Source organism: Sparus aurata, chromosome 16, assembly GCF_900880675.1.
Source record: "Sparus aurata chromosome 16, fSpaAur1.1, whole genome shotgun sequence".
Classification (NCBI taxonomy): domain Eukaryota; kingdom Metazoa; phylum Chordata; class Actinopteri; order Spariformes; family Sparidae; genus Sparus; species Sparus aurata.
The window spans coordinates 8,091,798-8,105,811 of record NC_044202.1 but is presented as its reverse complement, the minus strand read 5'-3'; the positions used below and the strand labels follow the sequence as shown (position 1 = coordinate 8,105,811).

At 44.1% G+C, this 14,014-nt stretch overlaps 2 protein-coding genes across 2 annotated transcripts; one reads left to right on the top strand and one right to left on the bottom strand.

Annotated features, from left to right (window-relative positions):
* Positions 1-405: 405 nt before the first annotated feature.
* Positions 406-6,008, bottom strand: msl2a (MSL complex subunit 2a). The gene is made up of 3 exons (XM_030443863.1): positions 4,827-6,008; positions 2,506-3,908; positions 406-2,172 (listed from the first exon to the last, which is right to left on the bottom strand). The coding sequence occupies exons 1-3, from the start codon at positions 4,966-4,968 to the stop codon at positions 1,870-1,872; spliced, it is 1,848 nt and encodes a 615-aa protein (XP_030299723.1). The 5' UTR covers positions 4,969-6,008; the 3' UTR covers positions 406-1,869.
* Positions 6,009-6,435: 427 nt separating this feature from the next.
* pccb (propionyl-CoA carboxylase subunit beta) lies at positions 6,436-12,899 on the top strand. The gene is made up of 15 exons (XM_030443862.1): positions 6,436-6,718; positions 7,925-8,044; positions 8,165-8,233; positions 8,331-8,387; positions 8,528-8,641; positions 8,804-8,914; positions 9,221-9,329; positions 9,660-9,780; positions 9,891-9,972; positions 10,067-10,190; positions 10,367-10,474; positions 10,850-10,950; positions 11,213-11,311; positions 11,410-11,509; positions 11,632-12,899. Exons 1-15 carry the CDS (start codon positions 6,473-6,475, stop codon positions 11,751-11,753), a joined length of 1,683 nt encoding a protein of 560 aa, XP_030299722.1. The 5' UTR covers positions 6,436-6,472; the 3' UTR covers positions 11,754-12,899.
* The last annotated feature ends 1,115 nt before the right edge of the window (positions 12,900-14,014 follow it).

Below are 14,014 nucleotides of genomic sequence, written 5' to 3'. Positions count from 1 at the left end.
GTGTCGATCCGCTGTTTGCACCCGTCCGCGACCAAGTTTTAAAAGCAAACTTGAGTCAAATGTCCCCTCTACACAAAAAGACACACAACTGAAAAAGTAAAAAACTATCATTTAATTCATGTTGTATTACATGTTCTCCATATTATGGCAGTGAATGTTTCAGCAATAATAAGAGTCACTCCTCAAACAAGAGTTTATACATAAAAAAAAAACAAAAAAAACAAAAACAAAACAATACCAAAAAACTAATCAGGGTTCAAGTAATGCCCAACAGAAATACATCTTTTTGAAACATACACGCGCTCGCAGGAAGATAAGATCATATATGCTGATCTCACTGAGATCCACCTGCTACTTTCTGGTCTATGAGTGGAGAACCAAGGTGTTTTTGTTTGGTCTGCCGAGTCCTCTCTCTCTCTCTCTCTCTCTCTCTCTGTCCTTCGGTCTCTTTTTTTTTTTTGGTCACCATGACTGGACTGACAAACATGTTGTAGTTACAGCTGAGACGGTAAACGTGAACACGGACGATACACGGCCTCTTGAGTTTATAGGAGGGCTTTCAAGGTGCTTTAACCAAAACACACACACACACAACGACAAAAAAAAAAAAAAAGACAGTGGTACCAAATCTCGAACGCTTGGTATCAAAAATAGTCTCTGAGTTGGTCTCCTAATCAGTCGGGGACACTACAACGGGGGGAAAGAAATGCACACAACAGAGGATATTTTGTCTTTGTTAATGACAACCTATGGCTTCAGTTTACCCAAACACACGCACGCAGTCATGTACAGTCCCACACTTGAAAACATTACGTTGTAATATTTTAGAAGACAGTCGGTTATAGCCTAAATAAATGGCAATGCTGTAAACAACTGCGTGTGCGCACGAGAGCTGGGAGGCTCCTTGTTGGTGCTCCTATTGCTATGGTAACCAAGAATGGTTTTACTTGTAATTTGGCCAATCAATCAGTCTAAGTGCTTACAACCCACCATCCGCCTCCCCGCTGACATTACAGTAAATCTCAGCAGGCGGACGCATGCGCACACACACGCACACACACACTCATATACACACACTCTTACGCACACAGAGAGAAACCGTGGAGCCAGCCAAGTGCTTTGACATTATCTCGCTGCCTGTACAGTACAAATGCCTGCATCAGTCAAGTTCATTAAGACAAATTCGTTATCAGTCGACAGTACTTGGATTGAGAGAGTTAACGACATAGAAAAGGTATACAGTCTTGCGTGAGACAGAACTTCTCCATAGATTAGTCATACTTCACAATTAAGGTGTGAACACATACAGGGTTAAGGGGTTAGTAAGGGCCGTCCTAATACCAATTATGCATTTCTTAAACATACATGGAGTAATACTCAAACATGGAAAATGCTGTGACAGGTGACCGAGATATAGTGATGCCGTTTCTTTGTTACTATGATGCTCCGAAAAACACACGTATGCACAAATCTATAATTGTGCGCACACAGTAACGAACACAAAACCTGGGATGGGTTCCTATTGCCTCTTACAGTATGTCTGTGGTCTATTAACAAAAAAAGCACCTCTGGAGTACAGAACAGCCTCGGAACCGAGTATAAGTGTTTAACTACAGGCAGGCAACAGAACACACCGGCACACAGGCACAATACAGGAGGCTTTGGCACACCCATGCTAGTCTTACTACTCAGCATTTTCCAACACAGAAGAAGAGCAGGTTACAGGACAGGACAGACCCATAGCTGCCTTAGACCGCCTCCCCTCTGGAGGGGGGGAGGCACAGGTTGTCTGACGGACACAATGATCAGCCATCACATTCAATCAGCACCGAGCTGTCTGTTTATTGTTTTTTTTGGAGTCCCAGCCTCTCATCCAATCAGCAGCTCCAGGCTGTCCTCGTAGTTGGGATCTTGCGGGGGGCTGGGGGACAGGAAGGCCGTGGTCACGGGGGTCCCCGTTGCAGTGGCGACATTGAGGAGGGTGTTTGCGCGGATGCTGGTGGTCGCCGGGTTGCGGAGCGCCGCGGCCGCCGTGATGCTGGTGAGGTTGATGCCGAGCGTGAGCCGCGTCTGTTCCAAGGCTTTCTCTGGCACGGCGAAGGCCTCTAGCTTCTTCTCGCCGTTGGCCATGTAGGAGTTCTGGCAACCTCGACAGATACAATCCAAGCATGCCTGAGAAACGTGACAAAAAGATAGACACGGATCATTAGCATTTGCGTCACACCAGTGTCACAGGAATGCTGCTAAGTTATTTCTACTCCAACACCCCAGATAACGTAACACGTTATTTGTAGAACAAGGAAATAACACAAATGTTCTCTTTAAAAATGTGTTTTAATTTATTTATTTTTTTGGTAGATTTATAACAAATGTAACAAAAAATCTTTACAATAATGATGACCGCATTACACATCTGAAGTGCTGATTAAACAGGAACAATTTAGCGTGTGGCCAGTTGACTCAATGAAGATCTGACCACCAAAAATGATAAAACCATAGTCTAACCTTGCGGTTGGAGTAGCAGGGACAGCGCTGCCCCCTGCAGGTCAGCACAGATGGATTTTGGGTAGCCCTGCCACACTTGCAGCCCTTCTTCTCCACCGGCTTCTTATAAGGAGGCCGGACAGGCGCTGGGGGCACGAGGCAGCCTGACATCAACCGCTGGTCTTTGCTTCCGTCCTTGGTCTTTGAGCCTCCACCGCTGCGTGCCTTCGCATGGGGCTTCTTAGGGCCCCCATCAACGTGCTTCCTGGCACCTTTGTTGTGGTTCGGCGCAGGGCGACTGGGCTTGGGAGGCGCCCCGTTAGGAAGGGACGAGTATGTGTGTGCTGGTACAGTCAAGGAGGGTGGGGGTGGCTGTGTGTGCAGTGTCTGAGATGGGTTTGGAGTGTGTAGTTGGGTGGAGGAGCCCTGCAGGATGGTGGCGATAGGGAGGGGATTTACCTTTTCCCTATCGCTCTCTGAACGAGAGCGTTTACGTTTAAGGCGGACTGGTGGGGGCTTTGAGGTTGGAGGAGGATCGAAGGAGGATGTGTTTATGTGGGCACCATGGCCTACAACTGTGTTAGTCCTGTCTGTTCGATTCTGTGTGTAGTTGTGGGCTGCGTCTAGCTGTATGTACATCTGAGCATGTGCTCTGTCTGTTATGTGAGTGTGAGTTCTTTCTGGCTGTATATGAGGAGAATCTCGACCGGGCTGAAGGGGATCTAAAGTCTGTAACACCTCCTCCACACTGAGAAGCAACACCTCCCCCTCCTCCAGCTCCCTGCTGCTAGATTCCCCATCCCTGAGTGAGCACACAGTGCCTGGAGTTGGGGCTAAAGGTCCAGTGGTCAGACTCAGTTCAAGACCACCACAACCAGTATTGGACACAGACAGGCCTGCCTGTGGCTGCTCCTCTACCAACTCGCATACTTCCAGCTCAGGAGACGAGGGATCCAGGTCCTCCAGCACTTCTCCATTGCATTCCTGTGGTCCATTGGAACAGGGAGGGTTAGAAGAGGAGCTTTGTGGTATAGCTGAGAGCTCTGCAGGAGCAGGTGGTGCCTCTGTGGGGGTACGGGACTCTGGGGCAGAGGGATTCACATCTTCTAGCGCTAGGCTTGGGTCATCTGCCTCTATCTCCTCTTCGTGAGACATCAGCACCTCCTCTAGCAAGTCCATAATCTCCGGAGAGCCTCCTACATGGCTGCTGATTGACTGCAGCAACGGCGAATTAGTTACATAGAGGCAGAGCTTCCTGTAGCATTGCACTAGCAGAGAGAGCTGTTTGTTCTCCTGGAAGCAGGAATAGTCCTTACAGCGGCTGCACGACGGCCTGATCTGCATCTTCTGGCCTTTACAGCCCAAGCAGACGTAATGCTGACACTCTGAATGTGTTGGGGAAATAGGGTCCTGGAGGAGTTTACCTGAAACAAAAACAGGAGGGAGCTGTTAAACCACACGGTTATCCACTTTGCACTTACACTTTTACATTCATCATCATGCTTCCGGAAACTGTTTAAAAAAAACATCTGAACAAATCAGCCAATTATTTTCTCAATTAACAGCTTGTTTTTTTTGTTGGGGGTTAAATGACCGAATCAATATCCAAGATTGTTTCTGTCAGTAAACTAATCAATTTATCAACTAACTGTTTCAGTACCAAGTGATGCATTTCAAGCAGAACAGGAAAATCAATGACATATCATAATCAGTGATGGGATTTCTACTGTCTCTCCACCCTAAAAGGTTGTGATTTTTGACTTTTTTTCTGAACTTATCTGTCAAATAAACATAAAAGGTGATCGAATATTCACATTATTGACTTTTTACTGTTTACATCCCCCAAACCCACATTTTTTGGTTGAATGTGGCATGAAAGCATAAATAATCAAGCCAAAAACCCCCATCACACAAACAACCGAAATCAGAGATATTGCCACAGATCTTCTGTCAATCTTCCTCATGTCCAAATGTCAGCTGTGCCGCTGTTGATATTCCACAAGCTATGTGGAGCTGAGTAAATAAAGCATGAATAGGGAACACATGGCCCTGCAGCAGACACAACAACAAAGGAGTCATCTGTCTTGACAGGAGGACAGATGACTGGGGCTCGGCCTCAGTTGCCGAGGACACCGTGGTGGCGGTGAGCACATCAAATCATGTCAGTTGTTACACACCCACGGACACATGAGTCAATGTGGATGATAAGGTTATGAAACACCCATTCATTTGAGTGAAGTGAAACTAATTTGCAGCAAGAAAGCACTGATAAGCTAGCATCAGCTTGGTGATATGAAGCATCGTTGCATTGCTATTATAAACTGATAAATCAGGTTGCTTACCACAGACAAGGCATGCGAGGGACTGTCGGAAGAAGGGCAGTAGGGTGTACATGTCTGAGAAGGTGTGAGGCTGCCTCGGGTCACACTGCAGCACGGCCCGGCTGGCGGACACGTACAGAGCCGTTGCGTTTACGGGGTTCATAGCGGTGTACTCCGCAGACTCAGGGAAACACGGCCCGGGAAAAAAAAATCCAGCCGCTGCGACGGTGCTAGAGATAGCCAGGTCTCAGGGTGGATGGAGGAAATATAAACTGACCTGGTGCAGCAACAATCAGCCACTCCAGTGTGTCAATGCAGGCATATGAATTAGTAATAGACACGATAATCGACAACGAACATGCTGAAGCGGTTATCACTAAACGCGCACAACGTTAGCTCGGCAGGCGGCTAGCTAAAGTTAGCATCACCGGTTGGTAGCCACTCCAATTCCCCACCGAGATCCTTCAGATCAAATTTGAGTTTCTCTGAATTCGGACCGACTACACCATGGGGTTTAATTACTCACATTCTCCCTAGCGATGAATAGGGGCCGGGAGTGAATCAAATGATCACACGACCCATGATCAAAAGGTTAGCATACTGCAGCTAGCGTTAGCTTACGACATCAACCAAACGTTTCACACGAAAGATGGTCGAAGTTGGCCATTGAACCCGTTGACTATCCAACAGTGTCTCCTTGTCGGTGTCTAACTGAGCGAAGAGCTTCTCCTAAGATCACGAGTTCTTTTGGTTAGCAATTAGCCACCAGATCCCAGGCGCGCACTTGATGTAAACAAAGCTAACCAACTAGCTTTAGCATGGCTAGCAAAGTTAGCTAGCGAAAAATTCAACGGTATCACTAACCCCCTCGGGCCGCCTTATACCTAAAGCGAAAGAGGGAAATGCAAGCTGTAAAATGTAATCCTGCGATTTGGATACGTTTTACAACAATGGTTGGCGAGCAGCGACCGGAACATAGCTAACTATCCGTTTTACAAATGCATCAATCATTTGATTTTCCAGTTTTCCTCGCATCAACCCCTCACGGCAGGCATGCTCATCACGCGAGACTTCTGCTAGTTACCCTGGTTACCGTAGTGTACGAACTGTACACAACAGTGCATAAAGGTTATATTATCAAAATATTACAAAATAACACTAAAAAGCAGCAAATCTGTACCACACTTCATTCATGAATGCAGACAACAGTAAAAAAAATTTAAATATTTAAATGTCATTAAAGAAATATAGTATTTTTAAATGGTTTTTTTTCCCCCTGCGTTGTACTAGTCAGGCAATCCTTGAACTAGTCAGGCAGTGCAGAACTTGGGTCTCCAATCAGCTCCACCGATCAAATTGGCATGCTGTTTCATAAGTTTAAAGCAATGTTTGAGGTTGACAAAAACCACGCAGGAGGAGAGGCCCCGAACTGTGAGGACGGTTTACCTGACAGGCTAAGCTCAGGGCGAAAACCAAAGAATCCTGACTTTGAGACGCCAGGCCGCGATGTACCAAAGGGAAACATGATACCTTCAAGGTCCCGCCCACCCGGCTTTGCTACAAATTCCTTCTTTCTAATTGGCCGTGAGAGCTCGCCCCCCGCTCGCTATTGGCTCAAATCTCTGCGTTTCATTTCCGCCCGCTGTCAACCGAGAACACGCAGAACAATGATGGCGGCCTTCAGTGTGGCTCGGAGCAGCTGCGGACTGATAAACGGGTTGAGGGTATCTTTCAGGAGTTTAGCGCCGGTGAAACATGGCGCAGTCGCTGCTGCGGCTCTGCAGACGAGCCTGCTACCGGACTGCCGCAGGTATTCTGTCGGCCACCTGTCCGTTAAGGAGCGGATTGACATGAAGCGAAAGGCGGCGCTAGTCGGAGGAGGTCAGAAGAGAATAGATGCACAGCACAAAAGGGTAAAGTCAGCTAACATCGACTTTTTAAATTTAAATGTAACCTGCACTTACAGCAGCATGTGTGCATTTACTCCTGACTTTAAAATTTCACTGACTGTTGGAGTGGTAGGGGTGTGAACTGCCTTGCTCAAGGGCTCGAGTCATGTCAAAAACTGCTGCTTGAGTGTTGATTAATACTCACACACTTTAAAGTGACCTTTTAAAACCAACTTCCTAGCATGCCTAACTTTAAACAGTTAGACATTCAGCAGTGTTCCATATGGGTAAACATCCATCTTGATTTCCAGTGCCCTTGAGCAGGGTACAAATCCTCTGCTACTGCAGGTGGAAACTATAGTTTGCAGGTTCAGAATGTACTAAAAGGAACTGTTAACTCACCCCCAAAATAAAAGTTCTGTCATTATCCACTCAGAAGTGTTGAAGTCCACAAAACGTTTCTGGAGCTTCCCAGCAAAACAGTGATTGTCTAAACAGCTGAAGCAGATGGGGACTGGCTTTTAAAACGTAAAAAACAATTGCAACAATAAGTGTGGAATGGCTCCACACAGCTCTTCCAGCTTAGTCCAAGTCTCTTGAAGCCCTGAGAGCCTGAATACATTTAGAAAACCATGAATTTACACCGTTGTTTGAGCCTAAACCTTCACTGTAGCTGATAAGCACCCTGCCTGAAGTGGGTGCACAAGCTCAACTGCGCCTCAAGGGTGTAGATCATGTCGTTTAAAATCAATTTGGTTCTGAGAGTTTCTGGAGTATTGGATCATGCTGGACAATAATATGGAGCGATTTTATATTTGGTTTTGGTTGTTGTTTTTTTTTTTTTTTTTTTAAACCCATCAACTTCAGTTGTTCAGGAAAATACAGCAATGTTGGAATGTTCTGGGACTACGAATCTTTCCCCAACTTTTAATCGGCATGAGGGTGAGAATATAATGGCTGATTGTGATTTTTTGGTGAACTTATCCTTAAGTATCCTGCCATCCTTGCATATTTAGGTCACAGTGTTTAACCAGATTTAAGGTATCATTGCAAAAGAAATAGTGTGGGCACCGGCTGATATATCTATCAGATTTTTTACTTCTGAATATCCGTGTCGGCCCCAAAACATCCATTATTGGTTTTGGCTCCATTTCTGATTCGTTGACAAGTTTGTACGGTGTCATAGTGTTACTACGTCATCATTTAGTAACTTGGTGTTATGTGTTGCAGGGTAAGCTGACAGCCAGGGAGCGAGTGGAGCTTCTGCTGGACCCCGAGTCCTTTGTGGAGTCGGACATGTTCGTGGAGCATCGCTGCTCTGACTTCGGCATGGAGCAGGATAGGAACAAGGTAAAAGGTTGCACAGAGGCTACAACTCTGAAACATCCTCATCCACTGGATTTTAGAAACTGTCTCTTTCTCTGGGATTTGAAATATTTATTATCACATCACTGTCTGTCTTTGCCACAGTTCCCCGGTGACAGCGTCGTGACCGGTCGAGGCAGGATCAATGGCAGGCTGGTTTATGTATTCAGCCAGGTACAGTGTGAACTTATACAGTAAGAATCCTGCATTGTGGAAATACATGACAGCGTGTATCATGTTCGTTATATCTTGCACTTTTTGTTTCTCTCAGGACTTCACAGTTTTTGGTGGCAGTCTGTCTGGAGCTCATGCGCAGAAGATATGTAAGGTAAACCAAGCTGAGATACTGAGATGTCCGAAACAGGCACTGACAAAATATCAACATCCATTTTCTTTCTTGTATTTTGTCGTGGTTCTTCATGTTTTGTCCTTGATTGAATGTACAACATTTACACATTCTGTGTTCAGATTATGGACCAGGCCATGACAGTTGGAGCTCCGGTCATCGGGCTGAACGACTCTGGAGGAGCTCGGATCCAGGAGGGAGTAGAGTCTCTGGCTGGATATGCAGATATATTCCTGGTATTTGGGCTGAGTGGCTGCTTCTATAGGCACCTCACATAGATGTACATGTTTGTGTGTTAACCATATTCCTAACATTTTCAGCATTTATTTGACTGCAGGTAAATAATTTTTGGACATTATGAATGAAAAACCCACAACAAAATGTTCTCCTTTTTCCAGAGGAATGTGTTGGCTTCTGGAGTCGTCCCCCAGATCTCCCTCATCATGGGTCCCTGTGCAGGAGGAGCCGTCTACTCCCCCGCCCTGACAGATTTCACCTTCATGGTTAAGGTATGGGGCTTCAAAATAGAGCTAGAATACCAATCCGAGTTTTTTTTATTAGAATCTGTAACGAGATCATCATCACAAATCATCAAACGTCACACCCCTGTCCCATCCTGCTGCTTTGCTGGCTCACTCTTTTTTACATAAACATGGATCCGACTTTGTTGATATATCTCCTCCATTCCGCCTTTGTACCTGGAAAGAACCGCACTGCAGGATAAAGATGCAACAGTTCCAGGCTGTGTATGAGTTACTTAAGATGGTTTTCTGTCTAACACTTGCCTGACAACTGTGCATGTTTGTGTTGGATAGGACACATCGTACCTGTTCATCACAGGACCTGATGTTGTGAAGTCTGTCACCAATGAAGACGTGACTCAAGAGGAGCTCGGTGGAGCCAAAACTCACACCACCGTGTCCGGTAAGTTCTTTTTGTAAAAGCTTTCCATTAATCCTGAGTTTTATAATTGTTTTAACTTTCTAAACCATTTTGTATTTGCTGTTGTCATGCTAACATTCAGCTGTAAAAAAGGTGTTTTGTTTTTTTTTCCTGTACCAGCATTTTTCCTTTGGCAGTGTCACGGTTACATCCCAGTGGCCATATTTCTCAAACCTCTGATCATGAATACTTGTCTCATCAACATTTAAACTACACAATTACTCATCTGAGATTGGTTTTCCAGTTCAAAGAGGGATAAGCTGAAACATATTGTCTTCAGGGTCTCAACTGTGTCTCATGTCTTGCTCTCAGGAGTGGCTCACCATGCTTTTGAGAATGATGTTGACGCCTTGCTCAACATGCGAGAGTTCTTCAACTTCCTGCCGCTAAGCAATCAAGATCCTTCCCCCATCAGGGCGTGCCACGACCCCAGGTGACCAATCACCCTGACCTCCACTTTACCAAACAACCAATCACTTCCTCTTCATTGGAGAATATCTGCATTATTTCAACTCAATGTCTTGTATCTCATTTCATTTTCAGCGACCGTCTGGTAACTTCACTGGACACCATCGTCCCGTTTGAGACGACTAAAGCCTACGACATGTTGGACATCATTCACGCAGTATGTGCACAAACGCACTCGCAATCAAAACACGTGTAACCACACCTCATTTAACTTCTGCAAGTGGTAAACATTTCTGCATGCATCTCTTCAGATAGTGGATGAGAGGGACTTCTTTGAGATCATGCCCAGCTACGCCAAAAACATTGTGGTGGGGTTCGCCCGCATGAACGGACGCACTGTAGGCATCGTGGGTAACCAGCCCAAAGTTGCTTCTGGTAAGTAAAATAATCGAGGGATACATTATCAGTGTTGTGTGCATAAGATCATCTTTCTTCTTTGTCTGCATTTTGAAAATGAATGTGGAACAAAGGAAGTGTTAGTTGAATGATGATGCTGCTGTGATGTGTTTTTAGATTTGCTGTTCAGTCCTTCATTTCTGTCTCCTTATCAGGTTGCTTGGACATCAACTCTTCAGTGAAGGGGGCCCGCTTTGTACGCTTCTGTGACGCTTTCAATATTCCCATCATTACCTTTGTGGATGTGCCCGGCTTCCTGCCAGGTATTCTTCAGTTGTGCATATAAACTCTTCTGTTTACATCCATGGAGTAATCCAGCTATTGGCCATACCGAACCGGGTTAGGATACTGAACAATGATTCTCAGTCTGTCAGGGCAAAGAAATAAGAAGCTTGTAGTAATAATAAATGCACAACACAGTTACAAATTTGGATATGAATTAAGCAGGTATCTAAAGACAGATACTCTTTCTATAAATATTGGCTAACATGGCTGTATAATTACCTAATGAAACGAGCCAAAAACTGCATTACTTTACACATAAGAAGACATTTTTTCCTTGCCCTGAAACACACCCACTGTCACATTTGACAGTGCACACTCACACTCATTATGACTAATGTGATTGCTGTCAACAGGTACCGCTCAGGAGTACGGAGGCATCATCAGACACGGAGCCAAACTGCTGTATGCATTTGCTGAGGCCACTGTCCCGAAAATAACTATCATCACCAGAAAGGTGTGTGTGATCAAAATGATATTGAAAGTCCTTAGAAGTTTTGCTGATCTTCACCTGAGCAGTTCAGTTAAATAAAATGTAAATAAAATTGTCGCTGTATAGATTAAAAAAATATGACCAACTTTTAAACGTAGTTTTCGTACATCCTCTCAAAGAGAAATGAACTTTTGATTTATAAGAATGTTTAGACTTAAACATGAAATTTAAAACGTCCTTTAGTGAATAAAATGGATCAAATAAATGGTGTGTGTGTGTATCCCAGGCTTACGGAGGAGCGTATGACGTGATGAGCTCCAAACACTTGAGAGGAGATGTGAACTACGCCTGGCCCTCAGCTGAGGTTGCTGTCATGGGTGCCAAGGTACAAACACACGTGTTTTTCTGTTTGTATTTCTTTCTTTCTCTTCCTCTTTCGCTCCTTTTTGATTTGACAGTGTGTATCATCCGTTTCTTTCTCAGGGCGCTGTGCAGATCATCTTCAGAGGAAAGGAGAACCAGGCGGAGGCAGAGGCGGAATACGTGGAGAAGTTCGCCAACCCCTTCCCAGCTGCTGTCAGAGGTAAACAATGTCACACTTTTTACAGCTCTCTCTGAACGCTCGTATTTGCGTCTGTTCAAACTGTATACAACAATATAACACATTACACACTCGTCTCTGACTGGACAAATGTTTGTTTTCAGGTTTTGTGGATGACATCATCGAGCCGGCGACAACCCGCAAGAAGATTTGCAGAGATCTGGAGGTGCTGGCCAGCAAGAAGCAGGTCAACCCCTGGAAGAAACACGCCAACATTCCTCTGTGAAACACACCCACACTGTCCACATTAACACTACTAAAGGCTTCACGTTCAAATGAAGTGCGGTGGTACCCTGTGACAATGACTTGACTGCCAAGCAGATGTTTGTTGTCATGACTGTCATCTACAACTCCATTGAAAGCAGGACATAGAGATAGACCCCCTGATTTTGTAAATGCTACAAAACAGCCCAAACTTTCCTTCCTTAAACTATGAACTGTTAAAACATCAACCTCGGGCTGTGAAAAGATTCACAGGAAATGTTGGTGACCTGTAAAACAAAATCAGAAAGTTCATCTTTACCAAATGATATGCAATATGTTGATAGGAAAATCCACTTTACAGTACCTGAACAGTATACTACAGTGGTCTCACACATTTAAGCTACTCATCATGTGAGTAGTGGCCATATTGGTCACTATTGTAGAGATTGTGTCTGAAAGGGCAGATTACATATAATGTAGTGCTGCAGGGATGACGTATTTTTGTAGACCAACCCGAAAGTTCGAGCAGAAAATGCGCTTTGTGACAAACAGTTCATGATACTGACATGTTTTGTTCAGCAAGAAAATCTTCACAGATGAACACTGCTTTTATAGTTTTTACAAGTTAAACATGTGGGTCATGTAAGCACCCTTCTAGCAGTTGACTGGTGAAACACTGTCATCACATTGTAAATCAGTTATTTAAATTTGACCATATGACCTTGAGTGGTACATTCCAAAAGAACAATATGACACCATGTAGCCAATCTTTGTAAAGAAGAGTTCGAAAAGCTAAAAAAAGAGTCTAACAGTTGCATAGCTGTCAGTGCTGAAAAAAACAAACTCAAAAGTCAGATCTAATCCTGAATTTGGAGAATTGTGACACCCGTAAATGCAACTGGAAAAAACATGGGCAACTGTCAATATGATGAAAAATGCAAGAATACAGTAGTCTGTTGCCTTGTAAAGTGTCTCCAGAGTTGTTACTGTACTGTATTTAGTCCTGAAGGGTTGTGGTGTGTATAGTAGTTTGCTCTTTCAGATGCACTCCCTGTGTTTAATGTCCACTGTTATGGTCAAGAAAAAGTCAACCTACAGCCTGGAACTGTGCCTTTTCTCTCCGGCAGCCTCTGCTCTGCCATTTGTAAAATAAATCATGGACTCAATACGGTGTGTGTTTTCTTTACTTCACCTGATAAAATAGTTTCTATCTGTAGCCGGTTGGGTGTTTTTAAAAGATATGACAAATGTGTATGATGTAATTATAGTAGTATTGGTTTTGAGAATAAAGTCAGATGATTTAAAATTGCTGCTTTGTACTTAAGTGTGTGTGTGTGTGTGTGTGTGTGTGTGTGTGTGTGTGTGTGTAGAGAGAGAGAGAGAGAGAGAGAGAGAGAGATTGAAGGTATAACCAAGTTTTCTGGTGAAGCTAAAGCTGTTGGACTCAAACAATTAAAATGAATGAAAAATGTGTAGAAGTTTTGGAAAAAATACTTAATGCGAGAAAGATTTTAGAAGATCAGCTACAAAAATGTTTAGCAGGAAAGCAAAACAAATTTCACACACTGCAAGTTTCCTGCTCAAGGACACATCGACGTGCAGCTGGGGGAGAACCGGAAATCAAACCAGTGACCTTCAAATGAGCTACAGCCACGCCGATAGTCAACGTTATCACCTCACTGTTTTGCGAGAATCAGGTTTCCCACAAGTCCTCGAAGTTTGTGAAGAAATACTTAAATTGAAGATAAAATGGAGGGAGCCAAGAAAAGTTCCGGCTCAGGATACATGTAATTCAATTTGGTTATTGTTATCATTTCTTCCTGAAACCACAGGTTTTTTTATGACTATAAAAAGTGCTCACTGTTAACGTTTGACAAATTATTTCTGTTGTCAATGTTTACGTTTTCTGTTCTGGAGCCTTTGACCTTTTCATGGTCCTCACCAGCAGATGAAAGTTTGCTGGATTTATGTGGAACTTTCCATCATTTTGAGAGTCAAAATCGTCATTCAAGTCAACTTGGATGAGAAGAGGAGGAGCTCATAAAAATCATGGAAGGTTATAAACCTTTATTGCCATGACGGCTGAGGAGGACCATGTGAAAGCATTGTAAACTCCAGCATGAATGAGAAGTGAAACCTCTCTGGAGACTTTTGTTTCTCAGGTCGTAAATGAGCTGCCCAGCTCCGCTCTACTATGAAATCTTTTGGCGAAGCCGAGCAAAAACGCAGCTGTTTTAAACTACACCAGCTGTTATGAAACAAAGACACACACACAAACACTGG